The 26445-nt window shown below is 41.3% G+C and overlaps 1 protein-coding gene across 10 annotated transcripts in view; it reads right to left on the bottom strand.

Moving 5' to 3' along the window:
• znf536 (zinc finger protein 536) overlaps positions 1–26445 on the bottom strand; it is a 366331-nt gene that overhangs the window by 54838 nt on the left and 285048 nt on the right. For 9 of the 10 annotated variants that reach the window (XM_044359969.1, XM_044359703.1, XM_044360131.1 and 6 more), the window contains one exon: positions 15585–17372. In XM_044359969.1, coding sequence (XP_044215904.1) covers positions 15585–17372 — 1788 coding nt within the window. Of the gene's footprint in view, positions 1–9375; positions 9948–15584; positions 17373–26445 lie in introns of those variants that run through there. The other variant, XM_044360360.1, reaches the window with a different exon arrangement.

The following is a 26445-nucleotide window of genomic DNA, read 5'->3' as shown; positions in this document are numbered from 1 at the left end:
AGTGGTGGGGGATGACTACCTGCGGAGAGCCAGCATCCAAATGAGAACATAATAACAACATCAGAGAGCATGGAGAGGGATTGTCTGTGAGATGACAACAGTATTAGAGAGAAGTCAGATAATTAAGAAATGCACTTAGTGTTTTGTCAAAAGTGGCCGTCACTGCTGAGATGGAGTTTAGCTCTGTGTGTGTGTGTGTATGTGAACGCGTGTTTTTACCCCCGTGCTCCATACTGCAGATAATGAGGCTGGGGGAAAAAAAAAAGAATAAGATGAAGGGAAAATGGAGAGGGGAGGGGGGGGGCAAACAATAAACAGTGAGAAAATCAATCAAATTATTTAAATGAAAAGTTGTGTTCTGTCCACACAAGGACGCCAAGTTCTTTTGGGCATTTCTGATGTGGCTGTCCAGTCAGAGAAAATGAGACGCATCTTGGATGGGAAGCAAATAAGAGGGGTGGCAGAGGATGGGAGGGAAGAAGGGAAGGAGGGAGGGAGGGGTGGATAGAGGGGAGTTGGGGGGGCCACAGAAATAAACCCAACTCCCATCTGATGAGCAGCTTGTCCATAATACTGAATCCCCATCTCTTGCCAAGTCTGCTTCCTGATACAGAAACACGATAAGAGCAGATTTTTTGAAAAGATTCCCTTCTTGTTCATTTGTTCACCCCCCCACCCAACCCCCCACCTCCTCTTTTTGCTTTGTGAAAAAGGCCTGGAAGCACTTCCAGTCAGTGCCACGGATAATCAGGTGGCTGTTTTAGTCGCTCTGCCCCCCCCCCCCACCCCACAAGAAAAAGGTGATAGTAAAATTAAAGAACTGGAAAAGAATAAAGAGATGTATGCATTCATCTCTTTTGCGCCCAACAACTACAGGACAGATGATGCAGCCATCTTGAGATCGTTTGTCATCTGTCAGGCAGTGTTGACCTTGCAATGAATGCCGACCGTTGCACTGATATCATCTTTTATGGCGACAAAAAAAAAAAGAAGATAGAGGGAGGTCAGTGGCTTGATACAATAGTTTTAAAAGGGTGTTTTTAACTGGGTTTAACTCCAGAAGCTGCTATGTGAGGACTGCCTCACTCTCAAATGCTTTGAGAACCAGAAAACAACAATAAGCATGCATTAAAAGCAGGTGGCATAAACCTGACGCCAAGTGGGGCTAATTGCCTGTAGCCCCGCTACTATTTGATTGGCTAGTTTTGCTTAGTAAATTGTCATGATTTGCTTATAGTTAGCAGTTAGCAGAAGTTGTATTTCTCCTGGAAAGGGCCCACCAGCCGCAGGACATTGTTATAAACCAAACTGCAGGCAAAAATAATCGTGGATTTAATGTGGAGTGGTTCTCCAGGAAAAAATGGCTAACTGCTAGCTTGTCCAAGAAGGCGCTTTTTTGCTTGTGGAGAGCAGGTTTTCAGCATCTCAAGCATCTTTCTGAGAGGATTACCAAACATGAAAGCAGCGAGAGTCTTCTAGACGGTGCGGTAGAGTCGGGCTTGCTCGGCCGAGCTAACGTAGCTAACGTTTCCCAAACTGACCGCACATAAAAACAGCAGCTACAGGATTTTAACACCAGAGTCTTTGAAAAGTTTGAAGCACCGTCGTACCTCCTTTCTCTTCAAGTGAGCTTTGAATAAGAGAGTGAAAGAATGATCTTGCTGTTAAAACGTGGTATATATGTAATGTGATTCCATCAGGTCACTTTTCTAATGGTCGTGGCTGGATTTTATGGTGAATCAAAGGCTTGGTGCTGCTGAACTCTTTAATCCTGTGAACAGTGAGATACTTATTTGCCTTTCCTCATATGGGTGTCTACCCCTGTCCCCCCTCTTCCTCCAGTCATCCTCTGCTCTCCTTCCTGCATTGACTTTAAACTCCTCCTAATACTTTTCTTCAGCCTGCAAACAACTTTTGTATTGACAGTCACATTGCCATATTTTATCTAGTCCTGTAGTGTCCCGTAGCTGTCCTTTAGAAGAGTCAAAATATTATTATTTCAAGGGGGATATAAAGCATTACGTCAAATTGTAAAAATCATACAATTTTCCGGTCATGCCTCTGTCCAAAGTACTTGTTGCCCCACCATTTTTTTCCACCTAAAAAACACCACAGAGGGATATAGAGGCAGACAGAAAGAGAGAGGGCTGTTGTTTTCGGTAATAAAGACAACATTTATGCCTTCCATTCGCGCTGCCAGTTAAAAGAGGCACAAACATGGAAATCCATTATGGAACGCTTCTTAAAAGTGTGACCAATCCTTGTTTTGTCAATTAGAGTCTGGAGACTGAGAATATGATGTTTGTCTGTTTAGCCCCCGACGCATACAGATCAGCCTGGATTTGATGATGGAAAGAGAGATGTTTTTTTCACAGAGATAGAGTGAGGGAGAAAGAGAAAACACAGAGAGAGATGGAGGGATGGAGGGGCAGCGCAGCCAAGCTCTGCTTATCTCTTTTCTTCTCCTCTGCTTTCCTGCTTTTTTTTTTTTTTTTTCTCCTCCCCTCCCATATACAAAAGCATTAATGTGCGCAGCTATGTGCTTTGCCATTGTTCTGTGTTTAAAAGCTTAAAAAGGGACGTTGTTTGTGTAACTGGCAGAGTTAGCGGCGCGCGGCCGTGTCCAAAAGCCTGTACTTAAAGTTGCTCGGCGAAAAATAGGCCGCATAAAAGGGAGTGATAGAAAAGCAGTTAATAAGAGCGGTTACCCCAGAATGAGCGGGGATGAGGTTTCACATTAAAAAAGATTTATCTTAAAGTATGGTGCTAATCCCTCCAGTTTTAATCCCTCCTCCCCCCCTTGTACCCTCCCCTCGCAGCACCCTTTTCTTTCCAGCCGAGGCCTAATAAAAAACTATAAACCATAAAGTTCTTACAATTTCTGGAAACTGGCAAATGCACGGAGCCCTGATTTTACAAGGATTCCTGGCCAGTGAATCACGGAGCTCGGAGGACTCATCCCTCTCACAACAGATTATTAAACGAAAGAGGAAGTCGCGGGGTACAGCGGAGGGCAACAAGGACAAAGGGAAAAAAAGAGAGGAGAGGAGGAGAGGAGTGCATGTTTGCTATGACCTATTTGATGATTATCGTGACGGCGGCGGTGGCGGCGGCGGTGATAGGTGGCGGAGGGATGTTGTCATGCTCTCTGTCACACTCGACTGTGTCATACAGGCTGGATGGATGCCTCTGTCCACTGCAAGCTGCTTGAATGAGGAAGCATATGGGTGTATGAGAACCTCAGCCCACTTCATGAATATTTGATTCATATTTCCTGTGTGTGTATGTGTGTGTGTGTGAGAGAGAGAGAGAGAGAGAGAGAGAAAGGAGGAGAGAAAGGGAGGAAGGATATTTTTTTCCCCCTCTCTCTTTCACTTGTCATTGCAAAAACTCACAAGGCTTACTTTGTGGCATTCTAATCATAATTGCCAATCCTGAATACAAATCTCTCAGCGCTAAACACATCGAGTGAAATTGAAATGACAAAATGAAGCTCATATAACGTTGTAATCAAAGATACATTCAGGGGGAAAAAAAGATGAAAAAAAAAGAAGAAGAAAAAAGTTGAGAGTGTTCTTCCACAACCAGTAAGAGATGAGGATCAGGGGCCAGTTATTAGCTCGGCTGAGGAACAAAGAGCCCCAGTGTTGGAGGGCAGCTTAACGCTGAGCCAGTTACTGTACCTTTCAAAACTAATATGTAACCATATCTGTTTTAAAAGGACGATTCATATTACTGTGAATGCATGAGAAAAGTTGTTCCCATCCCTGCGACCCAGGAAACTCGAGTCTTGCTCGTAATGACCCCCACACACACACACACACACACACACACACACACACACTCAATTGCAGGCCTGGCCTTTTGTAGAAAGCATCCCATTTAAAAAGATGGAGACATTAAATTTTTGTAATGATGTAAAACATCTTCAGCTTTTTTGACAGCACAATGGTGCTTATTGTGCTTTATTGTGACTGTGGCGACTCCAAAGGTCAGCGTGGATGTGGCCGGGCAGACAAGGGCGGCACTGAATGAAAATTAGGTTATATGTGATCAACTAAGTTATTAATCAGATTAAAATGGATTCCCTCTGCCTGCTGTTTAACTAGGCAGGAGGGGGGGGAAAAAAAAGGGAGCGAGAGAAAGAAAGAAATAAAGACACAGAGAGGAGGGAAAGAGAGGCAGAACAATAGGCCAGTGTTTACTCACGCTAGAGCAAAGAAAGTCATTGTTTCAGGAGCTGAAGTCATTGTCGCAGATGAGTCTCGATAAGGACCAGCTCTGTGAAATATCCCACTGCTTGTAACCAGTCTGTCTAAAAGCATGTGCCCTTGCCATAGATGCCCCCTAGCTTCATCCAGGTAACCTCTCTAATCCTGATTAAATCACTGTAATTAGAACAAGCAGTGTTCCTCCACCCCCATATTTCCCTAATAAAACAATGCAGTAGTTTAAATCCGGTTGCTGGGATTTGCAACGCAACAATGCAGTTTATATCCATCTCTGCTGAGGAATTAAGTGTATTTTCTAACTGCTAATGTTATAATGTTGCTGGCTTATTTGTCTCGATGCTTGCTATTCTTATTCTTATTCCCCCTGCGGTTTGTATTCTCTCTCTCTCTCTCTCGCTCCCTCTCCCTCTCTTTTTTCTCCGAGCGCAACTTTGTTGATTTGACTCTTATTTATTTGTTTCTCAGCGCTTTTTGATGTTTAAATCAAACATGTTTTTAGCGAGTGGTCGGTATCATCCTTCACTACGGAAAATAATGCAAAGTTATTTGTCCTTAATTGCCACTGAGCTTTTCAAACACGCCAGCTCGCTGCCTATGTGTCTATACCTGTGTATATTTTTTGTTTTTATTAGTATCACGGCATGCCTCCATTGATGTGGAATAACAGAGGAAATAAAAGTTGACATAGTTTCTTCATTTTTTTTACCCCCCCCCCCTCCCCACCAGCCCCCTGTTTCCCTCTCCCTCTGCCTTGCTCTCTGTTGTTTTTTATATATCTGTGTTTTTCCTTGAAGTTGCGGCGGCATTGTCTCATTACAGTATGTGTCGACTAGCTGTGTAAGTGTAGTTATTATGCTTGTGTGTCTGTGCCTGGCGGTACAACTCTCTCTCTCTCTCTCTCTCTCTCTCTGTATCTCTGCTGTCTCTCTCTGTCTCTCCCTCGGAGGATGAGGAGCTTTATGAGTACAACTCCTCTGAGGCGTCCTCCTCACATCTCCAGGGCGCCTGGGGAAGGGAACGTTGCATTCTTAAGAGGAGCAACTCAAACTGAACAAAGTCTACAGGAGTCAGGGAAGAAAAGAAACAAACAGCAGACTAACGAGATGGGAAGCAGAGATCATGTCAAATATATCGGGTTGGAAGGCCAATTTATAACCCATTGTTTCATGTTTTGCAATATCGAATACAATGCACACTAACGTGGCTATGAGTGTGCACGGGGGGGGGGGAAGGGTATACAGACTTTCATATATACATAAAAGTACTTGATTTGCACGTGAACACACACACATGTATACTGTATGAATGTGATCTCCAGCTCCCTGTAACCTCCCAGCTCCCACGCTGTCTTCCCTCCTGTTTTCCCATCCTGTTTCTAAAATAATGAATAGAATAATTGTCATGTAACTTTGCTATCATCCAGCATTCGTCTCCATTTCTTTTTCAGGGGCAACTCGATACTGCCCTTCATTCACTGTACAGCACTTCCAGGAAATGTGATGTGGCCAATATCATCGGGGGTATTAGTGAAGACGGCTGAGAGAGAGAGGAACATGGGAAGAATATGAAGCCTTTTCAAAAAAGGGCCTTTCAGCAGGCGCAGCAGTTGATATCGAGGGAATTAGCGAGGGGAAAATATTTTTAGAGTTATCACATCTGCCGAGGAGAAAAGAGAGACAGAGAGAGTAAAGAGAGAGCAACAGGTACCATCCTTAGGGCTTGACAGCAGCTATTACACTTAATTGCTCTTTGAAAACTACACTATTTGCACTTTTGGGTGACAAGGTGATAATTCACCTCTGCAAGTTAAACTGGTAATATTGTTGCGCATGTGAAATAGCACCTCGCTTTCGCCAGCCGTCAAAGCTGTCATCTCGGCGCGGCGGAGGCACACAATGAGAGCCGGGGGAAGTGTATCACCAACAGTCGTATTCTTCTTCTCAGTAAAAGACAGACAGACAGACAGGCCTCCAGACAGCTTAATCACTGGAGGAGCCCATGCCCTCAAGCAACAAGGAGGGAAAGAAAGAGACAGAGAGGAAGAGATAAAGAAAAGAGAGGATCCCGGAGTGTGGGAAAGTGAAATGCAGAGATCTAAGAGGAGAGAGAAAGGAGGAAGGAGCGCTGGTGGACTCGCTTTGGTCTGAACAGAGAAACATCAGTGGCAGCGTTTTCCAGTCAGATGTTGGTCAAACTCTGGTCAAAGTTTGAATCGGGTTAAGCTGTTTACAAGACCCTTTGCAAGCCTGCAATTGAATTTGCCATGAAATAACCATTTAAGTGAATAGTGTGGTCCAGTGACAGGGAGGGAGAAGCATGAGCCTTGACACTGACATTCCCTGACTCAAACCATATTCCTGCTTATATGACTGTCAGGAGAATTTTGCGCAGCCAGAATTTCTTAAACCATCATTATGATTTATGACAACTTGGGTCCCATTTCTGTATTTTAGGCCATCGTTTCCATCGGTAACAATATGATTGTACTCACCAGGTTAACTGCTGAGATATGGGAATGTGGCATCATAGATAAGAGGAAGTCTGACTGTACAATAAACACAATCAGTGAGTATTAATGTAAGTACTATGTAACCTTTTAAAGATAAAATAAAATAATCTTACTCTTATGAATCAAAAGCTGAATTCATAAGGAATAAAACTCACTCTTGCTCGGTTCAATACACTCAGGAATTTTGCTGCTACAGCCTTACTTGGTCTGGTATGACCAGTAGCTTATGGTGGCTAATGTTAGCTAATCTTAGCAAACTTTAGATAGATATTGCTGTATAACCAAGATTACTTAGTCAGTTTGCTGACTTCATGACGTTTCCCTGCTTGTGTTACTGTTACACTTTGTTTTAGCGTTTGTTAGCATTATGTCTCAGTTGCCTCTTGTGGCTAATTGGAGGAGAAAATGAGAGCAAACAGTACGATTATTATCCAAAATATCTGTTGTAAACATGTTTCATCTTTGACCTTCCATACATGTTGCATGTGTACTTTTTTTTCCCCTGTGCAATGTGGAATTAGCAACATTGTGAGGGCATTCACTTTGAGTTTAACCTCAAAATAAGCTAAATAAGACTGACTTTTCTTATAACTTATATGTTAGTTTGACTGCTCATGTCTTTTGCCTTATTGGACTTCGTTGTAGTGATGCTGCTGTGTTCCCAGATCTCAGCAATGACTTTTTTTTTACAGGTCAAAACTACAAAAATAAGACACAAGTTTTAATAAGCCAACACTATCCTTTAATTCCAAGCTAAGAAATGACAATCCTGCTCTTTGTGTGGGTGTCACCGCGAGACAGTTCTCAGTGACGAACAACTGAACAGTCTCATCTATTGAAGCTTACAACACCGCAGAAGTCAAATACAGAAGAAACAAAGGTTTGACAATGTGCAACAAAAGGGTCTCAGGTGTATAAATATACAGTACTGTATGTCCTTGTTGCTGTTGATGTGGCGCTGTATTGTAAAGCTGTCTTCACTGAACATGGGAAGGAAACAGGAATAACGGTGCAACCACACCGATGAGACATAAAAGTGGCAGAGAGTGTAGATGCTCATCTGGTTTTGTTTTTAAATTCTTCTGACATAATTTGTGTATAGATTATTCAGAAAAGATGCATTTCACTCTGCTAAATAAATGACTGGCAACGACTCTGAAATCTAACCATGGCTATCATGATCAATATAAATACCGTCATGTAATTTAGACCATAAGTACCACCCACCTACTCTTATTTCCTAGACTGTCACCTTTCTGAACTTTCAGACCTACTTTTAAGTGTACAGAATAATTACAGCGATGCAGGTGAGCTATCTGTCTGGCTCATTAGTAAACACAGGGGTGTCTGGGAGCAATAAGTACCCCAGCCCTTTCCACTTGTCAAAGCATTTTGTGTGAGTGTTTATGTGTGCATGTTTGCTAGAGACAAACAGCAACCAAATTCATGGTAATTAACCACCTGATGAGGACAGTATTATTGGCAATTACCAGGTTTTGCATTATCACAAGTTTTAAATGTGTGTGTGTGTGTGTGTGTGTGTGTGTGTGTGTGTATGGGGGGGGTGTGGGTGGTTTGTGGGTTCGTACGAATGCATGCAGGTGTGTGTGCAGTATAGAGATAAAAGGGATGTTATCTGAGAATGGAGTCAAGCTGTGCAGAGAAAGTTATGGTCAGAGTCACTTATGCTGTTGGCAAGTAAAGAGGTGCTGAGTCTGGGAGTTCCTTTTTATGTATATACACAACTTGAGAATAGATCTAATCACTGAGTTACAGTAAACAGATCCCAAGTTTGAATCTGATGGCCAGCTGAGCTCTTTTTTTTTTCTTCTATGGCTGCATGCTGCATCTTCTCCCTGTGTTTTTGTGTGTTTCTCCAGATGCTGCGGTTTCCACTCACAGTATAAACAAATGCAGGTTGGGTGTGGTTACCAGGTCGGTACTGACGACCAAGAATGTAAACTCTCACCAATGTTGCTAAAACCCCCAAAATTCACAAAAAAAAATACTTGTGACAAGACTTCAATGGCACTGCGGCCTCTATAGCTGCTAAACTTGTGTTTATGTATTGTGTTGTATATAGGATGAGCAGAATAAGCAGTTCAAAGGAGCCAAAATAAGAGAATAACATTTCTTTGCTGAAAGCAAACCTTTTATCAAAAGACTCACACCTACAGTACTGTACTTACAGAATATATAATAATAGAGTAAAACTTTAAGTGCAGCTCTGAAGTGGTCATGTGATTATTTACGTGTACGCTCTGAGCTGGGATAACCAATCAGACACAAGGATTTAACCTACATCTTCGCTGTTGTTCACTTGTTTAAATCCTCATGTATTACTCAGTGACATGTTATTCTGCAAAAACTTTGCAGAAATTTTTATTCTTTAAAAAAGTTCATTTCATTCGTCTGAATCATTAGTATGAGTATCCAGCAGTTAACATGTGAAATTAGCAACAGTATGATACTTTTATTATTAATGAATAGGAATTATATAATAGAAAAAATGGTGGAAACTGAGAAAATAAGAAATCCAAACTGGAGCAGGAAAGGCATTCTGCTGCTGGTAGATGACGCAGATCAGAGAAATCATACAATGAGTAAAATTTAGACAATGAATGAATGGAAAGAGATTGCAACCAAAACCCATGCCAGCTTTATTTATGATGTGCAAGAAAGAACAAAATAAATGAATAGTGTAAAAGCCTATCACATGTTCAAATCAAATACAAATAATAGGCTTAAACTACCCTATTCTGAAATATATTGCTTCTGGTAATGATAATTTGTACAATCATTCCAAAACACAAACACATGTGAGCTCAGCTTTGTGTGTTTGTGCTTTTTATTCTTAAATTTGTGAGCAAAAGTAAAAAATAAAGATTCCTGCTTTATCTGAGCAGGCTGAGAAATACAAGCCCAGGACTCAATAATGAGTCAAAATGAACTGTGGTGAATGCTGCTGGATACTGTATCTGTGTTAGACAGACACCAGCATATGTGCATCTAGTAGATGTGTGTGCGTGCATGTGTGTGTGTGTGTGTGTGGAGCTTCACTTGTTAAGCCTACCTTTCTTCCACTTAAACCAGAGAAAGTGAAAATTACACCAGTAATGCCAACTGTGATCCACTACATCTGCGCTTCACAGCGAGCCCACCAATCCCACCATATGTCTTTAATTACCATCAGTGCTTTACAGAACCTGTTTCACACACACACACACACGCGCACACACACACACACACACACACAAACAGCCTTTTATTACAATGGCCTGCACTTTACTCAGCGAGCATGCGTTAGAATGTTTGCCTCCTCCTCTATGCGTATACGGATGTATGCCTATGTGTGTGTGTGTACGGTCTGTACATTTCGTGCATGATGTTCTGATATGACCTCAGCACTCGTGGGTTCAAATCCCTTACAGAGAAGGCAGGCTATAGAGTGCTCCCTCTGACAGAGGTAATTGGCCACTAGTGACACAACCAGTGCTGCAATTAAGATGAAAACCTAACTCCCTTAAACTGGTGCACGCACACACAAACTTTTACAGACACACACAACTGCAGACCCTTTTGGGTTGTATGATAAAAAGGCTAATGACATCACAGCAAGACTACGTGGAGGAAAAGTGAAATAAAATCTTTCTAAACTCATTATTTCTATTTTAAATGTGCAGAGTTTTGCATTTGTGGCACAAGCAAAGAGTCCAACATTAAGTCTATCTATCTGCTTCTTGAGTGCAAAAGCGCAAAAAGGCCATTATGTTGTTATGTAAAGGTCATTATTATTTTTGATGTCTTCCTGTCAATCATCTCTTCAGTGTGTCTTAATCTGTTTGCTTTTGCAGTTTTCGGTTCACCCACCGACATTTTTCAGTGTATTTCAGGAGATATTTGTAATCAACTGTTGTAATTTAAACTTTTTCTCACTCAACCAGCCTTCTTTAGTTCTCCTTCAGTCATCTGTCATCTACATTTTTTATTTTTTTTTGGAATGACTCACAACAATCCCAAGAAAAGTGGTGTAAAGTATTTGTTTTCAATCAAAGTTGGGCATATGGTTATATCAAAGTAACAAGCTAGTAGTTAGATCTGGAGAACTGGCATGTGTTATTTGTACCCACACACGTGTTCAAATAAAACAGAAAGTCTTCTAACTGAACTGCGTGCCTGCATGTCTACTGAGGCCAGTGTCAGTGGAGAAACCTGCTATTATAGAGTTATGAGATGTTGTTTCAAAGAAGTCACATAATAAGTGAGAGATGGAATAGTTAACAACAAGATGAATTACACCGTCTCCCTTTAAATAAAAATAATTGATTTAAACTTCACCCTAACCCTCCACCGACTAGATTCTTCTTCTTTATTATTTTATTCTCCCAGATCTTTAAGCCACATCTTGTGGCCTTCAGCAGATGGAGTTTGGCAGAAGTGTAACTAGCCTCTCTCATTTCCTTTGCCAGAAATGTGTGTTCTATTAAGGTTTAAAGTCAATATATGTTTACATATTTATGTTATTAATCACTTTCATCTTTTATATTTAGAGCAGTATATGAATTTAATCTAATCAGTTCTCTGTGTTAGACCTAGACCTTATTAAACACTGTACATTATGTACAACAGCACACTTTGTCATTACATACAGTAGAGGAGACTGTTATTACTGATGCTACATTACTGTGCTTCTTGCCTCTGTGTAGTGACACTGAGGCACATGCAGTACATGTTCATCCTCTCAAGTCTACAAAAATAGACTCTTTTTAGTGTCATCTAATGTGCGTACAGGAGGTGACTCTCTGATGATATTTTGTCAGCGACAAACACCAACAAACAACAACACTTATGAAGAGAACTATAGAGCACAATGTGAGAGTACTTGTAAATTGGGAGTGATGGGTCTAATTGATGTGAGAATATACAGCGTTCCCCTCTCTTCTTTCTTTCTCGTAATCCACTAACTCTCTGTTTATGTAGCCCACTTCTCAAATTGCGCGAGGTGCTCGGCTGTGAGCTCTGCCATTTTCTCCTCTGAAATCCTCGACGCGTTCATCCAAGTCCCACACTTCTATCAACACTTCCTCTCCAGCTTGTCAATCTCAACCCTCTGAAGTCCTGGTCCGCGTTTAATATGTTAAATGAACGAGGGGGTTGAGGTAATGTAAGTAATACGGTGTGAGGAGCAATGTTCACAGGCAGTCATGGCATGTACAGCACTGTTTGAATAATGTAATACTTCATGTTTGATAATGTATGGCTATAGATAGGTCTCCACTGCAGCCAAGTATTGATTGTGTTAAGCACATCTACAGTACAGCAAATGATGCGGGTTCATATCCGTCTTTACACAGTGTACTGTATCTCAGTAACCAGATACCTTGTCTGATTACAGAGACCTCAGGGCCACTGCTGCTGCTAATGACATTTATTGATAACTCCAATTCCTGGGCCAATTTAGGCAGGTGTGGTTTCATACTACGGATGTGTGAATGTGTGTGTGTGTGTGTGCATCCGTATATGTGTGTATCTGTTATGTGTCAAAGTGCAAGTAGATTCATGTGCATTGTACCCCTTTTCCCCTCCTCTGGGCATACTAATGAAGAGACGGCCACTCCAGACGTGCAGCGCGTGCCCTACAACAGCTCCCGCAGATTCAGGGGAGAATTTCGATATTAATGATTTATGCTGTATTTGCATACAAACCTAATGCAAACCCACTCCAGATAATCACATTTTGCCAGGTCTGAATTGAGTTTTTCGGACGTCTTTGCTACCCCCACCGTCTCCACCCACCAAATAACAGCGGAACGTGTGGCTCTTGCTCTTCACACTGCGGGTGACCCCCCAACACAAGGGGTTTACAAGTGGACATATAAAGAGGGACTCTAATAGTAGTGCATTTTACTATGAAACAAGTGTGTCTATTTTCTCATCCAAGCTTTACAATGCATTTGGAAATTATTTATTTAATGGCAACTCAAGCAGATCTGGCAGTAGTAACAATAGTAGTAGTGAAAGTAGTCAGAATAATAGCATTAGCAGTGATGGATTGGAGTACATTTACTCAAGTCCTGTGCTTAAGTAAAACTTTAGGTATTTGGACTTAACTTGAGTGTTTCCATTTCATTCCATTGTTACTTTATATGTCTACATTACATTTTAGAGACATCTCTACTATTTAGTTGACAGACAAAGATATTAATTATAAATCTAATTACAAAAAAATAAAAAAAAAGGTCAGTTCATAAGATATGATGCACAATAATAGATTAAACTATCCAATAGTATATAAACTAGTTAAAATTAACTCTGCTTTTAACAGCAAAGGAATTAAAATCATGCTTATGTTTTAAGGCATCAGTAATAATAACAATAATAAAATAATGTTAAATAATAATAAAATAACTCTCAAAGATACAGAGTTGTATTCTCTGATTCTGAACCCAAATAACACTACACATTGATAACTGGTGACTGGGATGGAGGTGGAGTTTGGCAGGTTAAGTTGCCACGCTAAACACTCATATCCAGTGTCCGAAATTAACTTTATGACTCACCAGCCAAGTGGACTGGTAGATGAAAAAAAAAAACACTGGCCAAGCATATTAATAATAATAAATTTCCTTATTGTGTCACATACACATTCATTTCAGTACATTTCATTGAGATAATAAGGTATTATGTTGAATACAAACAAACAGTGTTTCCGTAAAACAAACATCTCCAAGGATTAAAGTTCTCTGCTGCTACCAAGGGTTTCCGTCGTTTGGGTGGAGAGAGAGAGAGAGAAAGAGGTAAGTGCGGAATATCTAAAAACAGAGCTCAACTTTAGCAAATAGTTCTGAGTGATGGATCAAACATCTGAATTCCACATGATGGAATAACAACCGTAAGATTCAAATTATTGTTGTTGAATGTTCAATCAATGAAAACCAGTTAGACATGCATAAAAAAAACAAAAACACATATGGTGCGGGTGTCTACACTGGATAGAGACAAACATGACTAATTTCCTCCCAGCCATCATGCCAGATATTTTATTACGTGGATATTTTGGTATAAACATTTGCCCACCAGTGTGATGGATAGTCTTCCGAGATTTACTTGTCAAACAGAAAATCTACCCGCATTTGGCACTTGGCAGGTGTTAATTTCGGACCCTGCTCATATCCGAGCACACCACACGTCTTGAGTTTACTCCTGTTTCCTACGATCTTTTCTATTTTTCTATGCTATCTTCCAGTGCCATCCTAGAGATTTGAATGGTGAATATCTATTGCCAGGAAGTTGGATACATAATAACTTGTTGGGTTTTCTAATTACAATGAATGCCTGACTCAGACTAGGACAAAATAACAACGTGTAAGAAAGGCTTTTGTTCTGCAGAGAAAGCCTTATCTATAAAGGTCAAGCATTCCTAGTTGCAAAGGGAACTGCCCACATCGCATAGCTCGCTTTCACAAGCTTCCTGATTAGACAATAAGAAGGGCATTCTCACACAAAGACATTTCTCTATTAAATGCATATATACATATATATTTATATATTAACCTTGCATGGTGAAAATGTTTTCACGATGTTAAGATATGCAAAGAGACTGGTTCCATGACAACGGATAATATTTTGCCACATGGAAAGGTCAGATGAACACATGTAGCTGCATTCCTGAATTATCAAAGAGGTCACTGTTATTATCAGTTAATGTATGTTCTACTGTACTGTATCTTTATGAATGTGTGCCTGTAAACATAAGATCTAATATTCACAGTAGGAATGTTTCATTCTTTTGTTATACACAGAAAGCAAAGAGTTATCACTGTGGACTATCAGGCTATTGTTGAGAGACAGGAGTGCATTAAATATTGTAAATTAGGTAGCTACAACAAACTGTTCCTGACACTTCATGAATGTAGAAATCAGTTTATGTATTTTAGTTTATTATTATTATTATTATTATTATTTTGAGGTAATTAGAATTAAACGTGAGCAATTGCCACCTCATTCACACTTGTCAGTTTACAACATCAAGGAGTTGTCATTGATAGGATTTCAGCTAACAGTACCAGGCTTTAATAGTGTTCCTTCTGTATTTTCTGTCTCTGTTGTTGCATAGAAGTGTTCTTAAGCTCAACACCAACTTTGGTTTTTTACTTTCCTCCTTTAGAGACACTTTACCAACCACTCCTAAACTGCAAAAGAGCATAGTAAAAAAAAAAAAAAAAAAAGAGAGAGAGAAAAGAAAAAGGACTTCCTTCTTCAGTCTGAAGGAGCGGCTGTAACCTTAGCAGAATCATGAAAGTTGACAGTTCATTTTTCACAGGGTCATAGATCGACGAGTCTTATAAAGTAATGGGCTTTTGGGAGCCGGCTTTATGAAAGCTAAGATAGTTAAGAGACATGTGGAGGAGATGGCACGGGGAGCTGAGGTCCTGCTCTGACTCACCCAGGGTTATTCCCTCCATGCTGAGGAGCGGGAGGGAGGCGCTGCACTCCCAGTAATATAAACGTGTAATAAAGATTAATCTGTTGCTAGTCGCCAGGCTGATAGCTTCTAAACTTGCTTGAAATAAGGCTGAAATCACTTCAGAGCCAATCTCAAGACCTTTAGTGAGTGTCTGAGATTCCTTTGTGGGTGTCAGGGAAAAAATGTATATGTGTTTGTCTTGTGTGTTTAGTGTTTATGTGTATACGGTGGTGGGAAAATTGAATTTGTGTTTAAGACACATGTGTGTCATCATGATTTTTCATATGTGTGGTTTTCTGATAGTATGTCTGTGACTATATATGTGTGCGTGCTTTACAGCCATTACAGTGCTGGTGGAGATTTAATACACACTCACCAGGTGCATCTGGTCTCTTCATGCCCCCTGTGGGTGCTCCTCCTGCTCCACCTCCCAGGCCGTTGAACGCGGGGAGGTTGTCATTGCTGTAGGCTCTGAGGACAGACAGCATGTTCATCTGCTGCTCTAGGTGGGTCTGCTGCTCAGCCTTCAACAGTCCTGGAGGACCTCCAGGAGAGAGGAGGCCCAGGCCCTGCTGCCAGTGCTTCTCCAGGGGCAAAGCTTGGTTCTGAGTTTGAGGAATGAGAGAAAGTGGTGTCATGGCAGAGGAAGATGTTGCCAAACCAGCCCCGCTCCTCGGGGGAAGAGGGGAGTCATCTTGGAGCTGTTTGGGGTGGTTCTGGAGGTGGTCTGAAACTGGACTTCCTTCTTCCTCTCTCTCCATGTCCATTTGCCCATCCTCATCTCTCTCCTCCTCCTCTTCAGCCACTCTTCTCTCCTCCTCTTCTTCATCAGAGTGATGTTGCTGCTGTCTCTTGGGGGTGGTCGAAGGGGTCTCACTGGCACTGCGCACCCCAGCTTTTACAAGCTCATCATCAGATCCAACCTGGTCCTCCTCAGCGTCTCCACAGGAGCCCCTTTCACCGATCTGGTTATCCCCAGCTGAAGATGCTCCTCCGAACGCCTGGCTGGGTAAGTCAAGACCCTGCTCTGCCGGGGCCATATACCCTTGGAGGCTCTGGAGAGCCCTTGGGGATCCATCATACAATCCACCAAACCGCCTGTAGAAGTCACTCTGGAAGGGGTTGTAGGGCTGGTCCATGTGGTTGTTCCAGCTTAGCTGGCTTTTCTCTCCATCTCTGTCTCCGTCTTTATCAGGGGTCACACCAGACGTCTTGGTGTTGGAGGATGGATGGGTTGAGGTGGTGGGAGAAGCTTCTCCGTGAAGCTCCTTGACTGTGTCAGACCGCTGCGATTGGGCTTTACCCAGGTGATTGGCCTGGAGGTGCAAAGCCATGAGCTCCAATGAAGAGGTGGAGAAGGAGCAGAAGAGGCAGCCATGCCAGGCCACATTATCGTGGATGGTGACTGAGGAGCCAGGGAGCGAACCTGATGCAGACTCAGGCCGGACCGACACAGACAGATCCAGCGGTTCATACTGGGACCCAGGCTTGCCTGGCTCTGAATTCTTCTTGGGTTCAACCTTCTCTTCTCTGTCTTGGTCAGCTGAGGTGGCTCGCTTGGCTTTGGGCTCACCATTGTCATGATAGCGCTGGGCCTGGAGCTGGACTGGGCTCTGGTTGTCCTTCATATCTTTCTTCATGGAGCTGAGGACAAAGCTGTCCATAAAGGCCTGGAGAGACCCTTGAAAGTGAACTCCATTTCCCATCATACTTTGGTAGGCCCTGCTTAAATCGGAGAAGCTGGCGGGACTATCTGTCGCTGTTGAGGCCAGGGAGGACGGGCCATCGGCAGTCTTCATGTTCTCGGCTGAGGAGACGGAGTCAAAATGGCGCTCTCCACGCTCCCGCTCACGATCACGGTCATGTGGAGACATAATGCCGGCAGACGCCCACTGATGTGGCAGCAACGGACCTGCCCTGAAGTCTAAGTTGGGAGGCATCCCCTTGAAAACATTACGGAGGACATCTGGGCGGGCAAAGATGCCACCACCGGCCGTCTTCCCATGATCCTCTTTGTGGTCAGAAGAAGGGGTGTGGCCAGAGGATGGGCCTGAGGTGGTGGAGCCATTTTGACGCTCACGGTGGTGGCGTTCCAGGTGGTACTTCAGACTGGCAGACTGGGTGCCAGCATAGTCACAATGAGGGCACCGGTAGGGTTTCTCTCCTGAGAGGCCAAGAAAGAGACAGAGAAACAGAAAGGGAGAGGCAGGGAAAAGAGTGAATAATTAACCTGATTATTAGATTGACTGGATATCAAAACCTATTTATTGGAGCAGGGAATGTGGACCCTAGGGTCATGTAACCTCCCTGAACAAAGAAAATGAGGTCAAATGAGTAGAGCTTACAAAAAAGATATGCATTTCATTAACTACGATAACAAAAGAGAATAGTTTGCAATTGCCTTGACATCAAAACACGTTAAATTCATAACTCCTGTAAAAAGGAGGAGGGAAGAAAGTGAGAAAAATTGTAAAAGAGAGAAAGAAGCAGTTCAGCAAGAAAAAAGAAGCACATCAGAATGAGGAACTACAAAACAAAGTAATAATGAACAAGATCCTGAATTCAACCAACAATCCCCTGTCTCTTCTCTTGTCAGCTCTGCTCCATTTGATGTGTGTTATTGCGTGTGTGTGTGTGTATGTGTGTGTGTGTATTGGGAGGGGGGGTGGGGGTATGGGGTAGGCATCTGAATATGGGTCGATCCAGCTCGATCCAGCCCCGCCAAGTGAGCCATCACTCACATCAACACCATAAAAACATTTCACCATATGGTGCTTTCAGTCCACTACAAGAGATAATATTTTCAACTGACAGCAAAACTGTCTCGATGCTATCTGTGTTTGCACAAGCGAGGGCTGGGGCTGAGGGTGCGGCTGGGCCTCTATTTGTGTGTGTTTCTGTGTATCTGTGTATGGGTTTATGTGTTTATGTGTGTGTTTGTGTGTGTGTGTATGCCTGCGGTGGGCTCATCATGCCTCTGTTTTGGCCTTGTTTGCTGTCAGGCCTGTGCCTTGGCGATGAGAGTGCAATTTCTCGGACATTCCCTATTTGCAGTTTATCTTGAGAAGCATAAATCAGCCACGGTATAAGATCTCCTCAACCACTGCCACACTGCCCAGCACTGAGAACAAAATATGGATGATACACTCTGATGCAAAAAATAAGTCAATGAGTATTCAAAAACAAAACAAAAAAAAAGAAAACAAATGTGCAGGCGACATATGTGAACCACATGCTTGTTGTAATGAAGCCCTATGATAAAGAACAATATGATTCACTACAGGATACACAGATCAAAGTGATTTATATTACGGTAAAAGAGGGGTGAATCTATTGTGTAACATTTACATATATTTATTTATGCTGCACATCCATATTCATGAATATTCTTGATAATGGTATAACACCAGCATAATTCTGCCAGAAGTGGATCTTCCATTGGAATGATACTTATGTTGAAATAGAACACATCCTGCTAGCAATTATAATAGGCTTGGAGTCTGAGCCAGATTTGGATTCATTAAACAATGAACAGAGAGGGAAAAATGCTAAGCTTTATTTTTTTTAAATATATACATATAAAAAGTTCCCAGAGTGGAATTTCTGTTCGAGGGATAACAGTGGCTGTGTGAAGAGAGAAAGGGATTGGTGGGAAAAGGAATAAAAACGGATGTTGTCAAGTGTTATTTGTCTATGTGCACATTTCTATACAGTATACGGCCATAAAATGTTTAGATTATACACATGGAAACCATTTTATAAAAGAAAAAAAGGCATTGTTACGCAAGGCTGGTTTGAATGATTTAAGTCGGGCTGTGTAGTAAATCATGGATATAATTAGCAAATGGCATACTGCTCAAGTAATTTATCATTATTTAGAGGGCACCATTCCAGAAAAAGACTCTGCGATCTGCAGACCTACTGCAGAGCTCTCAAATAAAGGGCCACAAACACCAACTCAATACAATATTGATACAGGAGAGGAAAGAATAGGAGTGTATACAAAAGAAAATAGAAGGTGGAAATGCTGAAGAGAGGAGAGAGAAAGAATAAGAGAGAAGGAAAAAAAAAAAGGGAAAGAGAGTGAGCAGGCGGCTGCGACAGATAGCCCTGACTATAGATAGAAAGACAGTGATTTGATATCTTTTCTCTTACACTAGAGTGGCTATGAAGCATAGAGTATATTTAAAATAAACCACACGAGATGAGCTTTTAACCCAATAAGTGCTTCTCCTGTGAGCTGCCGAACAGAGGCTCAGTGCTGATTTAATAAGGAAACGTCCCTGATGCAAATGATCATTCTCAATTCCTCTAACTGGACAAAATGATATTCTAGGAGCCAAATTAGACAGAAATTAGACTGATCTGATTTTTTTTTTCTTCCTCTGCTTTTTTTTTTTCCTTATAAGAGGTTGTTAATGTTCATGGGGGGAAAATAAAGATTAATGTACCATCTACATATCTAAAATGAGAATGAAAAGCACAGAAGATTGTATGTTTGACAATCCCCTCTGATGTTTACGGAGTAAAGCGAACTGAAAATAAATACAAATGCCCTCAGAGTGTGATCAGTTTATTCCAGTTTTCCATTAAAATTAAGCATTTAAATATATCTGGAGTGAGTGAGACAGACGACAAGTGCGTTTCTACATCTACTTGTGTTTACGTACGTGGTATGTGCACCATTTGAAATATGTGTGAACACATGTTTATGCGTGCGTGTCGGCCTGAGCCTGTGTGTATGTGTGTGTGTGTTTGTGTCTTAGAGGGCCATTTGGACTGGCTAAGACATCTGCTCCATCATACGTCAGGGGCCTGGTGTGACATCTGGGGAATATACTGTATCCTGCCTTGCAACATTACACACAATTTACTGCTAAAGGTCATTATGTACCCGTTAATCCACTTTTAATTGATATCAGCGCAAACAGCACAACCTCCCAGCCACATGACAGATCACTGCCGCCACAAAACCAGGAAATTGCTATTCGGGAGTTAAAAATAGAACAGTAAACTTTTTGCTGTTGTCCTCCTTCACTTTGTTTAACTTCTTTGGAGGTTTTTGTTCCAGACAAAGGTGAATGATAAAAGGGTTAGAAATGCACCACTGCAGCTTTCTTAGCTCTGCCTCTGAGAAACTAGAGCTCATAAACATCTAAGTGACACCTTTGTGGATATAAATCATCCTTGTCTTGATTGCTGTGCTGGGATCTGCTCCTCCACAGTATGTTTTCACTTCATGTTGCATGTACTGATTTCATCTGGCTTCCTGCGAATTGTGATGGCGCCATAGAAACAAGTAAAGATAAATACCCCAAACCTGTACAGAGGGGCAATTAAAATGGCTTAATAGATATGACATACTGGAAGATGAATTTCCTTTTGGCCGGAAGGATGGAAAAAAAAACACCAGTGGGATGTTTGAGAGGTTGAATACGGGATAGAAGCTGCCTTACATCTGTTTTAAGTATATCTGCTTAAGTTAGTGGTTAGTGTTGAATTGAGAGGGCCTCTGATATTGTCAGGGTTAACAGTTCGATTTTGCCTCAAAGGGGAAAATCACACCATTAGTGGACTATATATACACTCAGGAACTTTTGATAAGTGTGTCCACCCAATGATAAAATAAAGACTGGTATTACTCAATATGTTTCTTATTGTGAGTAAATCCCATGAAAAGAATAAATGTCCATCACTCTTTACTTTCTAACTTCGCTGTCCTGTCTGTGGCAGTCAGCTCTAAGCCCATTGGTTCCTCCTGACATAAATATTAAAAAATTGGATTAAAATATATAATTGCATGTTTGAATGAAATGAAACTCAAGAATTTCCCATAACAGGTGTAGTTTTTACTCAAACGTATAAAAAGTGCATTAGTTGGGGACTATTTTCAGCTGTGGATGAATACATATTTGCTATTGAGTATTTACTGTACAGTGCTGTGTGTCTCATCGATGTTTTTTAGTAGTTGTACATTTTTAGAAAAACATAGAGCTCCAAGACACAAAGGAATAAGATATATCAGGCTTTGCTTACACAGACAATACTTGTTCGTGGTATCAATTCATTATTGGATTTTCTCATGAGAGAATGTAGAATTTCAACAGCCGCATTCTTAAGTTTGTGCTGAACTGCGCATGCTACTAATACTGTCAGGGTTAATAGTTCATTTGCCTCAGAGGGGGATATTACACCATTAAATGCACAGAATAAGCATTCAAGAACTTATAAAAGTGTTCTCCAAATGGCAAATGTGATACATTAAATTTAGCGGTGTCATCATACTGAGATCAATTAGAAAGAAGGGAGCACTAAGAAAAGAGGAGAAAAGGGAGGAAGGAGGGGGGGAAGAAGTGAGAGGAATGGAGAGGGAGATCACAGGTCCCTCTTGATTCATCCTGATTACAAGGTTAGGTTAAGGTTAAGTGACATGGGCAAGTCCTGTCTCTCCTCTTTCTCTTTCTCCTTCTCTTTGTCTCCCCTTCTCCTCATTTAAAGGTGAGCAGGGACTCTTATTGGTTATGCCGCCCTGCCTGAAGTTATGTGTGGCTATTGTCAAGAGCGAGGACCTTTTTATTTTTTACACACAGCTGCTTACTGCTAAATAGTGCCTTGTCCAGAAGGGGACAATCTGGGCCTCTAATTGCTGTCACTGAAGCCTAGATTCATTATGTGACTTTCCCATTAAAATGTGAGCATTAATTTGTATAATGAAATATCACCCTCTGCAGTGTGTTCATTAGCTGTGGCCCCACACTGTAGCGCCACAGCCGCACAATGTTAGCTACCTAGAAAACTGTGGTTAATTTTGCTAATGGATATTTTCCCACTCACTGTTCAAGAGGAAATTAATACTGTAACATTAGCTCTTTAACTTTTGGAGAAATTTAAATTCACTCCATTTCTTTCAAGCTGGTGTTAGCCTCTCATTAATCTCAGCGTTGCGATGCACAATGCTGCTTCGACCGGCTCGGTAAGCAACTCCATTGTGTCGCTCACATTGCATTAGGATGAAGGGGAGCTCGGCTGTCATCTGTGAATTTCTCTGCATTGTCACCGGAGCACAGAGAAGATCTTTAGCCGCTGTAAAAGTCATCTTGTGGATGTAATCAGGATGTCACAGTGGAGCTGGTATGATTAGGTTATAGGAATGATTTAAAGGCCAGATGTTGGGGATGCATCAAGCTGTTTTTCTCTCCATGTGTAGAAGGCTATGCTAAAGCTGTGCTTAGATGGGCTCACATCCAGGGATACATTCCATTCAAAAAAACAACATCCTCACCAACCTTTCTCACTTTTACTCCAAGGTGTAGATGCATAGAGTGCTCCCCATTAAAACTTAAAGTCTGTATAAAGCAGTAATAAATATGTGTTCTGAGTTTGTCACACCAAAGACAAATGGGTCATTAATCAGCCAGCCAAATTTGAATGATCGCCAAGTATATAAAATTAGGTTTCAAAAATTATGGAAAAATAAGCAGTATTCTCTGCTCTGAAACGCTGAGGGTGTGTCCGCTGAAGGCGCTGAAAGCACGGCCCAAATGACCAGCCTCTGAGTTAACAATATACCAAACTCCTGTATAAAAATACACAATTTAAAATCGGCCTTGTTTGAGGTTTAAGGCAAGCAAAATGATGACAATTTAAAAAATAAAGTAATGTTAGGAGCCACTGTTTAATTCGGCACATATTTTGTCGTTAAATGTGGACTTGTTTCAGTAAAAATGAAACTTAAATGACCAGTTAACAAGAGATCCATCACCAATCATCATTATATTAAATTGTCATTTTTTTCAATGGAGTTTGGCGCACTTCATGTTACTCACTTCTCTGCTGAAAAAAAGCTTTATTGTGGCTGTCACCCTTGGAGCAAAAGCCCCTAACACTGTGCTTTTTGGTGAGGTGCTGCCCAGCACATGCTCTCCAGCCGAAGCTGCTGGCGGATCCACCCGTCAACGGATGCTGCAGCTGGGTTTAAAATAAGTGAAGTGCTAACATTGACTGAAAATGTCCCCATTCACCAGTAACAGCAGATTATCCGAAGTGAATCCAAGTTGACACACGATGAAAGTTTGTAAAACTACCTGATGTAAAAATAGTAACTATGAGTATGTGCCTTCTAGTGTTTTTATAGTGCTGGAGGGGTCATGCTAGTCAACCCTCTACGTCACCATTTCAAGCCCACCCAAAAAATTCTTGACATAGAAATGGTGAAAAACAGTTTAACACTCTAACTCCACAAGTCAGTACTACATAATTCACAGTCTTATCACGTTTCCAGCAATTATTTTCTAACATGTATAATGTGTTTAAAAAGAAATCTGTGATTTTCCTTTACACAGACTTTAATGCACTGTATATCCGCCATCGGACTGGAGAAGTGTAAAATATGCTGTGTGGATGAAATTAGATGGACCTACTTGTCTGTGTGTGTTTTGTCAAACGAGTTAACGCCAGGCCTAGGGTGAGGCCTCAGCTTCCTCTAAGATGAAATACGCCCCTCATGGGGATCCTTACTGTACCACTCAAAGCAGGCATAACTCAGCTCGCTCAACACCAGATAACAGATGCCCCCGAAACCACCACCAGCACACTCAGGCATGCACATCAACACACACAGAGTACTGTAGTGTAGCTGGGGATGGCCTGCCTGTGACCTGGATGTGCTATTTAACACAGGGATCCTAATTATGTGAGTACACAGCAGACGTATTAGCATGCTCTACAGCTTTTTCCTCTTATTCCTTTCCAGATCTGAGGTACAGTATGTGCCTCTTATTAAGGCAAGCAGAAGGGGGTTACAGTACGGGTGGTCTCTCATTCTGCCTTTTAAGTGCATGGAGAAGAAGGGGGAAAAAAGCAAGGGAGAGTTAGACAGAAAAGGAGAATAAGAAGAAAAGCGAGCATTGATTTTTCTCAGCTGTAAGGGATTTCCATTTTCAGTTGTGAGTGTTTTAGCCTCAGCGTCTCTACTGGCACTCAAGGATTACTTAGTTGTGAAGTGTAGAAACTGACAAAAAGGTCAGGACGGTCGGACTCAGCTTTTCAAGAACATCTTGAGGAATTAAGGGGTACAAATCTCTGATTGGCAGAAAGGGGAAATTACTCTAAGTCATGAAATAGCTTCCTTTTTTCTGTATTTTGGTTCCCATGATTGTGATGGGCCCAGTGATGGTCTGGTGGCAAAAATCAATTATATTTTCAGAAAAGCATAGCGGTTGCTTATTTGACTGAATTCATGTGGCCAAACAAAGGCTTCAAAAGGGTTGGTAGTGTTTTGATATACTACGAGAAAAACCCTAAAGACACCTCTGAAAGTATAATAAAACATATTAAAGCCTCTACCTGTGAGTTCCAGGTATTCAGCTGCACTCCAACCTAAGTAATTAAACCACGGTCACCATCTTAGTTTAGTACGTTATGCTATGATATGTATGGTATGCTAACACTTGCCAATTACCACAAATCATAACACACTGGATCTGATTATGGTATTGTATAAAAAGTCAGGGGATCATCAAAGTTATTACAATTACTCATGTGGGTTACATGTGTGTACCAAATTTAATGACAATCCATCCAATAGTTATTGAGACATTTCCCCCATGTTAACCTCATAGGGGCACTAGAGGAAAAATCTGAGGATCACTGGAATCTGAAAGTATCATCCTCTAGGGGCCAAGAACTGTGTTGAGATATGACATTGAAAAAGTGTAAACTTTGACCTGCTGGTGGTGCTAGATAAAGTCAGGGGATCACCAAAGTTATAAAGATTCATCCTCTGGGCATCATGTATATTTGTACCAAATTTCATGACAATACATCTGATTGTTAGTGAGGATTAGAGGATCACCAGAGTCAGTATGATTCATCCTCTAGGGAATGTGAATGTTTCCTAATTTTATGGCAATCCATCCAGTAGTTGTTGAGATATTTCAGTGTGGACTGACATAGAGTCACCCAGCTAGCATTAAAATGTCAAACATTCTTCAGTTCCAGCTTCTGTATTGTACAGATTTGCTGCTTTTCTCTGTTTTATATCACTGTGAAATGAAAATCATTTGCTTTTTGACCGTTGGTCGAACATATCTATTTTAAGATGTCACCTTGGGGTCTGACAAATTGTAAGGGGTATTTTACACAATTTTCTTGCCCAACAATTAATCAATTTATCAATAAAACTGTTTTAATATAATCTGACTCCCCAAAACTTAAAAGTGTCTAAACATCACAATTTGCTCTTTCCAGTCTAGAAACATTAACTTCCAGTGAGATGAACTGGGAGGAGGGGAATCACCTTACAAACCTACACTTCACACACCAGGCCCACCAGCTAGAACCAGTTGTCCTTGTTCTAAGGTGTCCTCTGTGTGGTCTAGTTGTGACTTTAACCTGGATAGTCAGTGGGGCGTTTGTACCTTGCAGAGGGTTACAACCCTGGCTACAGTCCACAGTCTACATCATTACTCTGACTGGAGCCTTAACCTCCCAGCAACAACCAGCGGACAGGTTATCACAGAGCTACCTGAGCCCTGCTTGGTGAGATGTATGGGCAGAGAGAGTACACAGCAGAGGGCCAGGATGCTTGACTGAAAAATAGAACTAAATCTTTTGGGCACACCATCTCACGCATATCCCTCAACTGTGGATAGGCTGGCTTTGTTTTGGCTTGAAAGTTATTGAGAGTTAGCGAGTGTGAAATTGCCCTCTGAGTGATGTCATCGTAGGACACTGAACCCTTGTTGTGTTAATTAGAGCTCAATGAAATGATGAGTACGAAAAAAAAAGAGTAACAAGGGCCTCAGGCCTCAATGAGAGACACTGTTAGGAAACACAGATTCCTACTTGTGAATACTTTTGTTTTTATGTTAATTTAAAGAAAAGGCATTGCAATCAACTATCTAATAAAATTACAAAGAAAATACCTCTATAATTATAGTGAGTCAGAGGTGAGAATGATGTTTTCCTGATGAACTTGGATGACTGGGTTCTTATGTTATTGCTTTTTTCAGGACATTGTGATGCTGTGATTTGGAAACTGTGACCAGCTGTTCTTTCTTACTTGCATGCTTTCACTCTTATCTAATATCAAGAAACGTATCTTAGCATATTACTTTGTAGTCTGGCATCAGAATAAATTCAGATTAAGGCCCTCCTAGAGACGACCAATGCTGTATTCATCAATTAAAAATGAATATGCAATCAATTAATCTGCATCATATCCATCATATCAGAGG

Source organism: Thunnus albacares, chromosome 1 (genome assembly GCF_914725855.1).
Source record: "Thunnus albacares chromosome 1, fThuAlb1.1, whole genome shotgun sequence".
NCBI lineage: Eukaryota > Metazoa > Chordata > Actinopteri > Scombriformes > Scombridae > Thunnus > Thunnus albacares.
The sequence above is the reverse complement of the archived record's forward strand: the minus strand, read 5'-3'. Positions and strand labels throughout refer to the sequence as shown.